At 52.4% G+C, this 15,608-nt stretch overlaps 1 protein-coding gene across 2 annotated transcripts in view; it reads right to left on the reverse strand.

The window, feature by feature from the left end:
* The window catches only part of STK11 (serine/threonine kinase 11), a 42,965-nt gene that overhangs the window by 17,883 nt on the left and 9,474 nt on the right, over positions 1-15,608 (reverse strand). For both annotated transcript variants that reach the window (XM_086477424.1, XM_086477425.1), the window contains exons 2-7: positions 14,466-14,549; positions 10,545-10,634; positions 9,196-9,328; positions 8,583-8,719; positions 7,936-8,063; positions 473-530 (exon numbers count right to left, since the gene is read on the reverse strand). In XM_086477424.1, the coding sequence (XP_086333550.1) occupies positions 473-530; positions 7,936-8,063; positions 8,583-8,719; positions 9,196-9,328; positions 10,545-10,634; positions 14,466-14,549 (630 nt within the window). The remainder of the gene's footprint in view (positions 1-472; positions 531-7,935; positions 8,064-8,582; positions 8,720-9,195; positions 9,329-10,544; positions 10,635-14,465; positions 14,550-15,608) is intronic.

The following is a 15,608-nucleotide window of genomic DNA, read 5'->3' on the forward strand; positions in this document are numbered from 1 at the left end:
TATTGTCCTGGAACGCTTCTCCACATACTGATTCCATATGGAGCAAATACCAAGGGATATTTCTGTCGCCAGGCTGTCCAGAAAACCAGAACTAACACACATTACTAAACAGTCCTAGTTCAATAACCCAGCTTTAAGGACCCCCTCTTCTTGTGCTCCATTAGCACTAGCTGACCCCTGAGAAAAATTATCCAGAACCCTTAATTATCCAGAACCAGCCACACTGGAAGCATATTTTCAACATATTCATTATTTACCGGTTAGCAATTCAAACGCTTTAACCGGATGCTCTAATAGGAGGAAAAAAAGCCAAGTGGAGGTTGCCAGAGCTCCAGCAGAGCTGGAGGAAGGATATCTAGTGACTTCCATGTGTCTGCTGTCAAAAGGAAAAATGAGTTGAGAGCAATAGCACAGGTACATTAGCATAAGAAGCAGAAAGAGAATGACTAATAGGAAGAAGCTGAACACTCACTTGTGCTGCCTTATCTGCTGTATTGAAAATCTCTTGGCTGGGTCGTATTCAAGCATCCCTGAAAAGAAGGAAAAAAAGTCCAGATGTGATCACAGATGCTCTCAGCCAAGCTGAAGACAGGAAGCATAAAGCTCTACCCTTCCCTCCCACCTCCCTCCCCCAACAGCGACTGGTATGTCCAGTCCTCCTGGCAGCTTCGGAGCCTTCACCTCTAGAAGAATCTGCTGCACCGTCACGGGAAGCTCAGCCCGAAACCCCGACTCCATTGCTGACTGCCTGACCAAGCCTGTGCCTCAGTTTCCCCACCTGCAAAGCAGATACGGCCTTTCCCTCCTTCCCACTGCAGGGACAGAGGCTCGTGCAGCCCTGGATCGTACGTCCAAGCACGTCTCCGGGCAAAGACCATCAAGACTTGGCATTTCACTGATCGTGCTATTGAAGTTCCTCCACCAAGAGCCAAAGCCTTCGGCATAGCCTTGCTCAGCATCCCAGAAACTCCAGCCTAGGGAAATTCTGTTCTGGAAGTACAGCTGGGGAGAACAGACAAAAAAATCCTACTGTCCATCCTCTTGCCCTACCCAGGGGTTTGATTTCTGGCATCACCTGCTAAGGTAACCGGGGTGGGGGTGAGCAGAGGCGGGGAAGAGGAAGAGTAGCTTATCTGTATTCTCTCTAGGAGAGAGGGAGGCGGATTCCTTAGACCCACGAGATGCCCACTCTGCTCCACTGTCTCTAAACAGCTTCACAACTCGGCAGAAGGGGAGCAGCCCGCTTTGCCATACTCTTCAGAAACTAGCCAGTGGGACCCAACCCCATCTCCAGCAACCAGAAGAAAAGCAAGGCTGGGAAGCAGAACAGGCTGTCGAGCAAGAGTTAGGAAGGTCAGGAGAAGGAGCAAACGGCACCGAGCGCTGGGGAGAGCCAGTAGAAGGACACAGTGAAAACACAAGGACACGAGATACATCTGGGGGGACAGCTGGGGGGGGAGGGCTGCAGAGAGACATCATAGTTCAAGTAAGAAGTTGCAAGTGCCTTGCAGATGAGTTTCTGCAGTGCTGTTGGAGAAAGGTAATGGAAGAGATAAATCACCAACAGCATACGAGATAACAAAAGCCGATCCAGAACACCTTCCTTGTCACTTCAGTTTGTATCAGTTACCAACAGCAACGAACAGGGGCACAGAAAAGGCACAGCGTGGAAGCACTGAAGTTCTTTTCCCCCCAGAAACCAAAATACACTTTGCCACGGCGATTTGTGAGGTTTATCAGCGCTGCTGACAGCGCTAATAGCTTTCAGGCGGATGGGATCACTACTGATCCACAGTGCGTCACGGCGAAGTAGGTTAAAGAAACACGGGAAGAACCTCTCCAGGTCAGAGAAGGTCAAGTGCATCCCAGGCATCTGGCCTCACGACTCAAGGCACGAGAGCCTTCGGAGCCCGCCTCGCCAGAGCACACCAGCCATCCATGCTCGCCTTGCCAAGGCCACAAAAGCCACCGTACGGCTACGTTAGGGCTCCACGGCTGAGCCCGACTGGAGCTACAGCGACAGCTCCTGGCTCACGGGCTCCGAGCCACCAGCGACAGCCCCTTCTCTGGCACCTCCTCCCCTGCACAGGCTGAAGCCCTACAAACAAGCAACCAGCGGCCCAGGCTGCAGCTCCAGCCCAGCGCCAAACGGGGCGGGAGGCGATTAACGCCCAGTGCCAAGAGCTGAACAGCTCGGCTGCGAGGTCTGCCGCTGAGGGACAGCCCCGAAAGCGCATTTGAGATGGTCTCACAGGAAGGGCAGATACAGCTGAGCCATCTTCAGCACAGAAGGGATTTGACCCTGAACCTTGCTGTCCTGCAAAGTGCCACAAGGCTTGTGACAATGCTTCAGTGCTTTCGCAGGGCTAATTCCAAGGTGTTTCCTCACCTCAGCTGCTGTGAGTGAACTGATGCTGGAGAAAGCCCTCCTTTTTTCAGCGAGTACTACAAAAGAAACTCCCTTATAGCTAAAAACCCAATAATTTATCAGTTTAACACTGAACATGGCCATTACCAGTGACCTTCTCCACAACGAAGGTCCTCGCAATGAGGTTCCCCCTCTCTCCCGCGCTCCAGCATGCGTGCCCAGCAGTCCCTGCAGCCTCCTGAACAGCTGAGGTTGGAAGGCACCCCTGGAGACCACCCAGTGCAACCCTCTTGCTCGAAGCAGGGTCAGCTTGCCCAGGCCTGTGCCCTGCTGGGTTTGGAATGTCTCTGAGGATGGAAGCTCTACAACCCCGCTATGAGCCTGTTCAGTGCTCAACCACCCCTGCAGTAAAGGGAGTTCTCATGTTAAGACGGAATTTCTCCTCACCTTACCAGAAAAAAAAAAAAAGATGATTGGAAACAAGATATGAAGGTGGTTCAGAGAAAAAAAAAATCCCACACCTAATTAAATAACCTATTAATAAGATTATTAGACAGTAGCTTCACAGCTGAGCTGCTCAAATGTGCTGGCTTTTTTTTTTTTTTAAAGAAATAGGACTGCAAAGAGATCTTACAGGCAGCCTAGGGGCCACCAGAGCAAGTACTGGCTAGGTTACCTTACTAAAGTGATCAGAAACAGGTAAGTCAGGACACCCCTCGCTCCCCCAATTTATTTAAAGACACCATTTCAAAGTGGTTTTGGAATCCAGCTCGTTATCAAGTTCAGGATAAACCTCTGCACGTCCAAGCAGATACAACGAAGCTCTTCACAGAAATCTGAAGCACAGCGGGACGGTCCCAGGGCTCCTGCACTTTCAGCTGGGGTTAACCTCACTTCAGGCTGCAGAAGAGGACTCGGAGCACCCTCACAGGCAGCTCACTTTGACCAAAGGAAAAACTAAACGTGCAGCAATTCAAACGCTGTCACGAGCGACAAGGCTAACCGAGACGCTTAAGGGATTTACCAGATGAAACTGGTACGAGCAGAGGATGAAGTTCTAAGGCAAATTACGAAGGGAGGCCCAACAGCACCGGTTACAAACAGCTATGGTGCAGAGCGCTGTGTGGTTCTCAACCGATTTAAAAGGCATAAAGATGATAATTGACGAAAAAGAGTATTTCCTTCAATGAAAAAGTATTTTGGGCAATGTTTGAAAGAAAACGGAAGGTCCAATCACCGAAAATGTACATTCATGCATCAGCTCCGTGACTCACTCGTGGCAGCTCTGTGGCTGAAGCCCCGTAGTGAAAAGAGCCTCCCTCAAGACAAAACATCATGTACTATTCACCAGCCAAGTCATCCAAGAGCGCCTGCCCACAGGAGCCACACGCTCTCGACCGTTTACGGTCAAGATTTCCACGCAGCGTGTCCGCGAGCGGAGATGGGACTCGCCGGGACAGCGACTCTTCGGGACGCCCGACCTGCACAGCTCTGCCCCCGGGGTGTTTCAGAGGGCTCCCTGTGCCTGGCACAGCACGCCGGCCGTCTCAAACCCCTCTCACATGATGTCGAGTGGCAGTCTGGAAGCTGGAGACCACAGACCCATCTTGAGCTGCTTACAGACTCAAGCCCACACGCTTCAGCAACCCGGAACAAGCATCGTGCTATATCACGGGGTAGAACACCCAGTTTTCCGCAGACAGCACAACCTTAGGGGTGTCACTCAAGCAGCAGGAAGAAATCTAACAGCAAGGGTTAACAACCTCAACCTGGATTTCACTTCAGAGCCTCCAACTCGGACCCACGCTTAAAACACCCAGTATAAAAGCAGCGTAAGTCCAATCTGTGAAACGAGACAGGACTTTTCCCCCCTCTCCTGCAGCCTCCACGAGCACAGCCAGGCGTTCTGACCAGGAACTCCCTCTGCAGGCAAACCTCGAGGCTTTGATCACAGCCGTGCAGAAGCCTTGCCGCTGGATGGGCTGCAGACCCCAGCCCGCCCGCTGGCTCGGGGGCTCCCTGCTACGACGGAACCAGAGCACCCCACGGCCAGCGGGGCGCCCGGCCCCTCGCCGGCCCGGGAAGGAAAGGTCACGGCAGTTACCCAGACGTGAGAAAGCAAAACGCTGAGGAACTAAACACCACGTCCCCGGTCAAAGTCTGTAGCAGAGCCTGGAAATCAATCCAGATGCTTAATGCAGAGGCTGCAGTCTCAGAGCTTTCTCTTTCAGTAAGAGTACACGAGAAAAGGAGGAAGAAAAGCTGACCTTGTACATTTTTCTTGACCAGAAGCAAACTGCATACAAGTTGATAAGTCGCGTGCAGATGGTGCCAGACGAACATTAAGGCTATTTATAAATGCTCCCACTCTGACACATCTTTACTGGCTGCACACGCAGAAGCCAGAACAGTTCTAGCCCTTCTCTTTTCCATCAGTGAAGAGTATAAATAAAGCTTCATCTCTGATGAGGGAGACAAAAAGAGGCACAGCATCCCAACTAACCTGTTGAAATACACTGTCATGCAAGTCTCTTTACAAGTCAATACAGAAGCTTTAAGTCCTCTAAACTCTGCTTCTTCTGGGAAGAGGAACAACGAAACAAAAACAAGCTCAAGGGAGAGAAAAAGTAAAAGAAAAGACTACAAAAGAAGTCAACAGAACAGAAAAACCTTAAAAAGTGTATTCTAGTGTTTGCTTCACAGCCAGACTGGTACTGTGGTCACCACAGCACTTATAGCCAGGGAGGAAATAAGCACTTTGCAGCGAACTGCATTCTGCCTCACAATAAAATCGGAACAAACGCTTGCAGCACTGCAGAGTGCTCCAGGAGTCTCTTAAAAGCGATGCAAAGGCGAAACAAAGTCTCCAGCGAGATGGAGCTGAGCTGTGGGTGTCTGTGCTGCTCATACAAGCGCATCAGCCAGCCATTGACAAGATCTGATCTGCAGGCTTTTGATTCAGCTTCAGCCTGCTGCAGGAGCGGCACGCACCTACCAGGAAATGCAGATGTTCTGGAGGAAAAGCACGAACTAAATAAAGCATTCGGGTTTTGTCACCATAGCTACGTAGTACCACCACTGCAAGGCTCAGCCCTCGTCTTCAGCAGCTGCCTTGCTATCTGCTGGGCTGCAGGGAGGCTCGGGCCTCCACAGAGCGGAGGGAGCTGGGGCAAACCCGCTCCGTGGCTCAGTCACCTCGGGTCCACCGGGCACTCTAACCACCAGAAAAAGTAAAGTGTGTCAAACCAAACCGGGAGAACATCAGCACTTTTTGCCAGCTTTCACTGTGTACCAGGTGTGTCGGACAAGGCGAGGGGTGGGAGAGCGTCCTCGGGTGGGATGGAGGGAGGACAGTAAAGGAATCCGTAGCGCTTCCCCCTGCCCTGGAAGAAAGGGTCAAGTTGACAGAGAGGCACAGGCATCTCCCCCCGGACAAGCTCCTCTGCCTGCCAAACGCCCTCGACTTGCATCCCTGTAGCGTCCAAACGCAGAAGGGGTGAAGCCGGGCAGCAGCTAGGACGAAGCAGGCGAGTCAGGCTGTAAGAGACGGGCAGAGGGCATCAGGCGCAAGGCTCCTCTGCTTGAAGTGAGGCAGAAGGAGGAAATTCTGACTCCAGGTCTCATACACGGGATAGAAAGAGAACTAAGGAGGGAGTTATTCTGCTAATGAAGCATAACATTTTAAGCTATCAATATCCTTCAGGACAAGAAAAGAGAAACAACTGCCACGCTCCTTTTCCCCAGGGGACAACGCTAAGTGCAGCTGAGAGGCTTATTGCAAACCTCAAATGATTTCTGCTGGATGCTTTAGAAGACGGGCTGCCCGGCTAGATGGACCACTGGATGTACTCCGCTCGGGCAGCTCCCAGGCTCCTAAAAAAGGGGCAGTGTTTTGAGTCAGCAATCACAAATCAACCACCGCATGTAGATGGGGACATCACCCCCCGGGGCAGGCAGATCGGACGCGAGACACGCGGCCCTCAGCAGCGCTGGGCCGTCAGCGGCGGCCCCATTGTCTCAGCAGAAGGGCCGCGGCACCAGCTGCGCCGAGCGCGATGGGAAGCGCTGCCTTACGTGAAGCCTCCTGAAAGCTGCTGAAGCGAGTTAATGCTGTTCGAAACACACGGAAACAACTTCTCCCACCGTCGGCGCGGGGCCAGAGCAGCTAAAACAGTCTCCTAGGAGTGGGATTGCGGGGGGTCTGCCACCTCCTCGGCGGCGGGGGGCTGCGGGGAGCCCGCTGCGGCAGCGCGGGCAGAGCTCGGACACACAGCACCACCTGCCGCCGCCCGGCACGCAGCCGGCACCGAGCGAGGACGCCCGCGGCGCCGGCACCGCACCAGGCCGCGGCCCGCAGCCGAGGTGACCCCACGGGGCGAGAAAGCGAGTCCAGGCGGGAGCTGCAGCCCCTCGCAGGCGTCCCCGGCAGCGCAGCCCCTCCTGCGGAGGCACAACTGCGGCGCTCAGCACAAAGGGCAGCTGCCAAACGCTTCGGAATGGTTCACCTTTTGGCTAGCCACAAACTGCGACGGCACCGTGACCTCAGAGGCCGCGGCACAGGACACAGCCCCCCCTTCAGCCGTAACAGCCGCGTCACGAGCAGACCTGCGGACGCTGCTGGCAGGACGGGGGGGAGCCGACCCGGTTGCTCACCGTGCCCCACAGCCCTTCACCCCCACTGACCCCCTAACCCAGCGCAGCACGAGAGTCAGAAAAACAAGCTTGAAACAAGACAGCGTCATCTCACGTTTGAGGTCTGAGCTTCCACAAACAGCTCGAGACAGAGAAGGAGAGAGCAAGGCCGTGCTGAGGGCGGGGAGCTCTGCTCGGGATTCCCACGTGCTACAACCACATCCTCTCCGCGGCCAAACGGGCACCACCCAGCTGGCCGCTACGCACGGCACAACTGGTGCCCTGACTGGTCAGCTTTCAAAAGTAGAGGCTGCTCAACAGGAACAAAAACCTCGGAAAAAACCAACAAACCCAAAGAAAAGCCGCAACCACCTTCTACCCAGAAAGCGCTACACCACCGCCCTGCTACGAAATGGGCACCAGTCACTTTGCTCCAATACTCTCGCAGCTCTAAATTCGGGGGGGGAAGGAGACGACAACTGGGACTGAAGCAAATAAATTCAGAGCGGAGGCTGACGGGGAAGGACAGCAGAACCCAAGCACTCAGCGTTTCGCACGACAAAGCTCGGGCACGGAAATGAATTGAGTGTTCTCACTCGCAAAACCTGCGTCGACACTATGATGCTATTTTCAACTTCACTTCCTGTGGGCTTTGTCTTTAGATTCAAAAGCTTCTCAGAGCACAAGAAATATAATGCAAGAAGCAAGTCTGTAACGAGCGGTGACTGCAGCCCGTGCAGGGCTTAGAGTATCTTGGGAAAAAGACCTAAAAGATCTTTCAAAGCCTCGTAAGGCTCACAGCACAACCTCCCTTTCTAACAGGATCCCGTGTCTTCACAGGACACTTGGCACGAAGCTCTCCCCTGGCACTACACAAGCTGAGCGTTTGGTGCACCTATAAATTTTACCCTTTCAGAGCCAGTCGGAAGACTCACCTCTCAATAAGTCTGAGAGTGGAGGACCGCAATCCTCTGGAATTGTGTAGTCACCTTTCCCGATGTTTTCAAATAATTTATAGATATTATCCCCTTCAAAGGGGTACAGACCCGTTGTAATGTTGTATCTGTAAAGGAAAGGCAAAGGAGAAGCTGCATGAGAAAAAGCACACCAACAAGCGTTCCGTTCCGAGGCAACTACGCAAGCCAAAAGCAGCCTGGAGGAAACTAAAAGACGAATATTTGACAGTATTTGGAATGCCTCTTTAAACCCAGCCTTCCTTTATCACAGCCTCTTCATTCACATGAGTCAAAACCACCAAGACATCTCCCTGACAGGCTGGGATGGAAGAAACTTAAAAATAAATACGAGATATTTGTGGTTTCTATTATTACAGTAGCAGTGCGTCTCAGCTGCTGAGAAATGGCTCGCAGAGTTACTCACCAAGAGTCAAGATTACTTTCCTCAGAATTACAAGTACTTTGGGGAACACAAACCCATCCAAAGAAGGGCCAATGCGCATGCACCCTCCCTGCTTCCCCCAACAACATGCAGAGGAGCAGCGATGCCAGCAGACAGCAAAGACCGAACTATCTGGGGGCTGGAATTCCGTACTGCCGCTCCTGGACGCTGCACGGGCACTTACAGCGTGACCCCCGCGGACCAGATGTCTACTTTAAAGCCTGAAAAGGTGTCAAGGCCATTGGCAATTTCTGGCGGCTGGAATGCTGGCGACCCTTGGCTCGTTCTGCACGTGTCGTCCTCTGCGAACGGATGCAACGCCTGCAGCAGGAGAGACTGGTTAGCTTCAAACTCCCAAGGCAAACAGATCGGGCCGGTTTCAAGAGTTTCACCTGGGAAACAAGGGGGGAAACTCCGCCACTGAACACCTACTTGCACGTCGTGAGAACGTGCCACCACAGCAACTCCACGCCAACAGGGACAGTTCTTGCACCCCTCCTACCTAGCTAAGGCGCACAGCAAGGGCAAGGCCACGCAGCCTATTGCCGTTTCACCCCCCCGTTGGGTCTGTCTCAGATCGATGCCTTCCTCCGCACGCTTCCCGGGTGGGAGTTTTGGGCTGTGACCAACAACAGTGTTTCGCCAGTTGCAATAAATATTCCGAGTCACTCACAGCACTCCGAGTTTAACAGAGCCAAAGCCTAAATGCACAATAAATCAATGGGCACCACAAAGGTGACCTAAATCCAGAATGTCACACTTCCCACGTTCGTGCCTTTGCTGCACTTCCCACATACCTCTGCTACGCCTAAATCGGATATTTTTAGCGTCCCGTTGGTTGTTAGCAGGAGGTTCCCCGGTTTGATATCCTTGTGGACAATCCCTTGGCTGTGCAAGTATTCCAAGCCGTCTATAAGCTGACAAAAGTACCTGCAGGAAGAGTTAAGAGGAAAAAGTCAAGCACTTCCACAGACTAAGGCTATGTGAACCACCGACGATGCGTTAAGCAGAGTGCTGTTACTGGAAAGAACTCAAACGCATTTACATTCGATGAGGAACTGGAGCCTGAGCTGTGGTGTGTCAGAAACGGCACTTCATCTCCCGACAAGGTCAGAAGTTACCTGCCAGAGCTCTGCAGCAGTTGCCAGCCACTTCAGACCCTGGGCTCCTCCACACCAAAGCCCTCTTCACCAGCCCATGTATTTCGTAAGTGCCAAGCACCACGCTGGCGCGGACCTGATAGTTAATTCCGACACCTGCTTTAGTGCAGGCCAAGTCAAGCCAGAGGAGACGCTCCTTCAGTGGCACAGCTCGCTCTAACGCGGCAGGGGTGGGGGGAAGAAGTTTCCTTTCGCCAGCAGAAAGGAACGTTTTGCTGTCCTTACGGCCAGAGACACGGGCCGTCACTCTAACGTAACAAGCATTGTGCACTGACAGCCTGGCAGCGGTCGGGCGTGCAAGTTTTTTATCTCCTAATATCCAGCAATAATACGCGATTTAACGTGCCTGTGCTTCGCTTGGGCCGTCTGTAATCTCAGAGACTTTTTTTAAACAAAACGAAAATATGACCGTAAAATTGTGTAGTTACCACAGATTTGCTGGTCTGCACTGGTTTGCTATACACGACAACCTTTTTGCAGCTATTTTCGGAATTCTAAGGTTCCTTTACTTGCAGAGTGAAAGGGGCTTCAGCTTATCCTGTCTGCTAACTAAACAAGCTAACGGATCATGCTGGATAGTGCCAATCCCTAATCCACCCAAAGACCTTTAATCTCCTCTCCGACACGGACCTGCACGGCTCTCCTCTGTTCAGGCAGGGCCAGTCCTCAACAGATCCCCCCATTGCACCCCCCTCGCTGCACAGCGGAGCTGGAGGAAAGGGGCCCGGAAGGGCTGTTGTGCATCTCATGAAGCAAAACAAAAGTGACAGAAAATTCAATAGAAAGGGTTTTTTTTTGCCCCCCAGAATCTAAGGCCTCCCCTTGCCACCACTTCGTTAGCTTTTCACTTTTCCCATGGACGTAAGAGACGTCATGACACAGTTTTAGTTTACAGCCAGCAGTCTGAGCAGACTAGAACGTGCTCTTGAATTCCACACAGCGCAGTGGGGAGCGGCTAACGCAGGCTAAGGAACAAAACTACTTACCCGTGAGCCTGAAAAACTGGAAACCTCTTCTCTGGGACACTGTCCAGCATCTCCTGCATCCCACACACACAGTACTCCATCACCATATACGTGAAGGCAGAGTTAAGGAAGCTGCAAGGTTAAACACTTCCCAGGCAAGCGCCGCGAGGACTGCGGCTCCGCACCCGCTGGCGGGGAGAGCTGGGCCGTGCTGCACCTCCCGGGGCAGCGACCTCCCTCCAGCCGCCCGACAGGAGGTGGCAAAGAACCCCCGAGAAAATTCTTCTGCTTAATGACGCGATCGGACCCGAGGCAGGGCGTGAACTCGGCAGAAGTTAAACTGGAGCTGTCGCAAGCACGACAGAAACAGGGTAATGCTCTGAAGCGGCGACAAAGAGTCAGGAAAGCCCTGGCAGAAGAGCTGCAGGCTGCAGCGTGTGCTGCCAACGCCCCGGCTGTTCCGCACTCGACATAACAGCGAGCTCCCGTCACCTGCCCAGCGCTTGTTGCTCTATTCCCTGTCTCAAAGCGAGGGCTGTACGTGCTATTTCACAGCTGCTGCTTACCCCATCCCCATGGTGGTGTTCCAGCAGAAGAAAGGACCCCTGGAGAGCTGGGGAGCTTTACTGAAACCGCACCAATAAAAGAAGTTACAGCAGAATGCCAAGAACTGGTGGCACTTTAGCACTTGCTCCCTTGCAGTATATTCCCATTTTCACCTCCTTAAGCTTTAATGGTGGGGCCAAACGAAACCACACAACTGGCTAAAGCAGCGACTGCCTCGGTCTTCCTCCTCTCCTGGGGCTCTCCAAGGCAGACCGTGCGCTGCGAGGGGCTCGCAGGAACAGACCCTGAGACATCTGGTGGCTTGGCCAAGGGAGTGCACCTTCGAATCCAGAGCAGAGAACAGCGGGACTGTCAGGCAGCCCACGCTCTCCAGCAACACAAAGCCTTTCTCTGGTCACTCTAATCATTCCTGGCAGACGCCTTCTTAACCTAAGCCCAAATTAAGTTGCTTATGTCCCAGGATGCCATCTTAACTCCTGAGGCAGGAGAGGCTAAAGAGCTGACCTGTGCTCTAAGTGGGATCTGCGCAAAAGTCTGCGTTGCCCCTTTTGCAGCACGTTCTCTCCAGGAGCTCAAAACATGGTGCAAACTCCCTAAATCTGTGCTACGTTCCCACACGAGCTGCTCTTCAGAGGGACGCTGAAGTACTAGGAGATTTTACGATGGGCACAATGCCACCCAGGAAAATCAGCAGAAGCAAGAATAGCAGAAAGAGCTCCCAAAATTCTTTCCTACCATTTCTTACTCTGGAAGAAATCTGCGAACTACTGCTAGCACAGTGACGTGGAAGACATCAACTCTCCTACCTTCAAGAGAACAATACTGACAGCAGATAATACAGACCAGCTCCTGGGAAGCAAGGCCCAGCTCTTTCTTGTCTACAAAGGCCAGCCTGGGTTTGGTTTCATTAGCTGCCAGACTGTTTTTCACCCCTTCTTTTGTAACGGATCCACCTCTGGCTGATCAGCCAGATTAGTGCACAAACCTTCAGGCTGGAGCAGATCTGTTACAGGTGCCCCCAAAAGACTGAGGCTCTCAATTCTTCTAATCAATAGGGTTCTGCTCCCACGCACAACTGCACACCCTGGAAACAGAAGCTGTTGGAGAGGGTGCCAGCTGGGACGCTGCTTATTGAACTGGGTTTATTTTCTGCCCGGATTAGTTCTCCATTCATCACCAGCTCCACATTCCCAGCCACAGCAGGTCATCAAAGCAGCCCATTACAGACTAAAGGTAGTTGATATTTTTAATCCAGTCATCACAGTTTCCCCTTTACCAAAGGGAATCTCCGACGGCTTCGGCTGGGCAGGAAGCGGCCAAGACGTTGCTTTCCCAAGGATCACCACGGCCAAGCCTGCAGGCCACGTCCAGCAGCACACAACACGCAGGTGAGGACCCAATCCTGCCTTTCCTACGGGCCCAATTTCAAATGCCACAATGGTCATTCTGGAAATGAGGATTTGTACTTTTTTTTTCCCCCATCAGTACGGGGGAAGCTGACCTCCCTCCCCCACACCCCACTCAGTTTTCACCTTGCGTTGCTCCTGCAAGGCACTAACACGGGCACTTGTGTGACTCCACAGCGAAGTGAGGAAGGGAACTGATCTACAGCGGAGCCAGCCCAAAAGGGAAAGCTACTTTGCAGCTGGATCTATTCCCAAACCCGTTGGCCGTGCGGCCGCACGAGCGTTCGTACCGCCGCAGCCTTGGACGGGCTGCGCAGGCACCAGCAGTGCCAGCGAGAACCTGGAGCGAGGCTAAGCAGGAACACGACCGTGGATGAGCTCCTGCTCCCAGCCCCAGCCAAAACCACCAATTTCTCCAGTCATTGCCGCTCACGCGCGCGGAACAAGCGCTCACAAACCAGCTTTCTAAAAGTGGAGAAGCCGATGAAGATAAAACCAGTGAAGTCAACCTCTACTTGCACGGGGAAAGCACTGAAAAACAGTGTGTTCCTTTTCAAATGCTCCTGTTCAGAAAGGAAAGCAAGAACACCCTTGCCGGCCTCGAGCCGCCCCGTTTCCGAAGGACCGTTTCGGGTTGTCATCGCCTGGTACCAACACACGAGGTCTCTCTCGGGCTCTTTTTCCCCGCGCTTCTCCTCTAGCAGCCCAGCTCCCAGTCACTAAATGGTGCCTTGCTACAGGCAGCACGGGAACGGCAGTCCCTTGGGCCTGTTAAGGCTACAAAACACAAGCAAAAGTTGTCACGCTTTTTTATACTAATGATTTGGCGGCAGAGTGTTTAATCTAATTAAAGCATACAATTAAATTACCCATTTTCTGAAGTACTGTAATTGGAAGACAGTATTCAGAAAACACTGTCAAAAATAAAAGCAACCATTTATAACACGTACTACAACAGACCAGCTCAATAAACCCACAAACTGGTTCCAGTCAGAGTGTGCACTCAGCGTGGCAGACGCATCAGAAATCTGGCTACTCCCCAGGCGAAGGCCTGCAATTGCACTGGGTGATGCCTGCGCGAACTTGGGGGACACCGTGCGCCGGCACAACACGTTAGAGCCCCAAAGGTGCACCGAGATCACAAGCCACAGCTTTGATCCAAGAGCTGAACAGTTTAGTCCCAAAAAGCTGGGCTGTGGGTCTCGCAGGAACAAGACGCTTCTGATCTGTCCCGACCGTGACAAGGTTTGGGTCGCCGCAAGCGCCGACACAAGGGACGTTCACACAAACGCCAAAACAGAGGAGGCCTGGGCAGGCTCGGGCGTTCACCTGGGCTCAATAAGGACAGCCAGCAGCAGAGCACACCCCCGCCCCCAGAAGCGGCCGCGCCGCAGCAGTACAGACCCTCCAAGGGGACGGAGAGCGCTGCAGCCATCCGGACGCCAGCCAACAAATAGGGGTTTTTTCTTCTTTTGAGGGAAAGAAAAAAAAAATACCTAAACCACTGCCAAGGACTTAAAGGAAACAGCATTACAAAAATTGATTTCACACAGCACAGACAATAAAAGGTCCATCTTCGGGGGAGAAAAAAAAAAAAAAAGCACTAACATACTCCCCAGCCAGGACAGGAGGTTAGAAATGACAGAGCCACTGCTCTGCTTCCGTCTCCGAGTGGCTGAAGGTCACACAATAAAACTCAGTATTTGAGGGTCAGTTCTCCCCTGCCCCAGCCCTGCATCTGTAACCTGGGGACAATATTTAATTTTCTAACTGGGAGCTAGGAAACTTAAAAATGGACTCGTGTGGAAAGTATTCCAGACATGCAGCATGCTAAATACCAGGGAAAGCAATTTTAAGCTTAAGAAACATTCAAAAGGGCCTTAACAAAAGCAGAACTCTAACGACTCAGCTCTATAGCAGAGAACAATGGGAATTCAAACCTTATTAATAACTGGCTGAAAAAGGATATATTTTCTGCTTCTCTTCATTATATAATACATCTACCAACTGGATAACATTTTTGTGCCGTAATCGCCGCAGGAGCTGAATTTCCCTGCAGAAAGAGAAAAGGAAAAGAGTTACATTTAAAAAGCTTATTTCCTTACTTAAATGTTTTATAAATCACATGGATTTTAAAGACACTTCAAACCGTATCAGTCCCAGGTGCTTCACCTATGCACGCTGCTTGACAGAAGGTCCTGTGTGTTCCAAGGTCAGACCATGGAAACCCTTCCCGGTCACTGACCAGGACTGCAACAAGTACCCTTTCAGCTAACACTCACAGTCAGTCTTCTCCGGGCAGGAGTTTGTCCCCTGCTAAAGGACAGCAGAACTACCCTCAAGGAGCGACCTACCTTTGATGACATGGTCATACGAACGCCCTGTGCGGACGCCTCGGTGCCCTCCGACACAGGCCGCGTTTCTGCTGCTAACGTAAAGGTTTATTCTGCACTCCAGTGTAAGCTTCATTCTGGTTTGACCCCTAAACTCCGCGCAGTGCTCCCCTTTAGCGATCTGGCTGGTCCCCAGGAGGACGCTGCCAGCCCCACCCAACGCGAGCAGGAACAGGGCAATGGCAAGCTTGGCCAGGAGGGCGTCGTGCTGAGCCGACGCGGAGAAAACCGCTCCTGGCGAGACCCTGCTGGACCTCCGGCTGGGCGGCAGGAGAAAGCAACCTGAGGACACGCTCTGCAAACCATCGGTCTCTTCAGTGAAAGCCCTAAAGACGCCCCACGTTTGCGTTTCCCATAATATCTAGGACAGTCACTTCCACGACAAACCTTTCGTGTTTGCACTTCGTGCTTCTTTACACGCAAGTGTCATCTGCAGTTACAAGAGCAGAAATAAATTCGCTTGGGCTTCCAGCCCTCATCCTTCAGGGTACGTTTTTAATCAGCATCGTGACCAGGAACAACCCCCGCAGACGTCAGGGTACGGCAGCATCGTGCAGTTAGGTGTGCTCCCGTTGTCACCGGCAGCAGTGCCCGGTGCCAAATGCGGCAGAGCAGCCAACACGCTGGATAGCCCATTTCAGCACAAATCCTGTTATTTAGCTGGGGAACAACCTTAATATTAGTTACTTGCCAAAAAAAGAAAGAAACAAGAAGTTTCC

The sequence above is a fragment of the Leptosomus discolor genome, chromosome 24, assembly GCF_034619465.1.
Source record: "Leptosomus discolor isolate bLepDis1 chromosome 24, bLepDis1.hap2, whole genome shotgun sequence".
Lineage (NCBI taxonomy): Eukaryota > Metazoa > Chordata > Aves > Leptosomiformes > Leptosomidae > Leptosomus > Leptosomus discolor.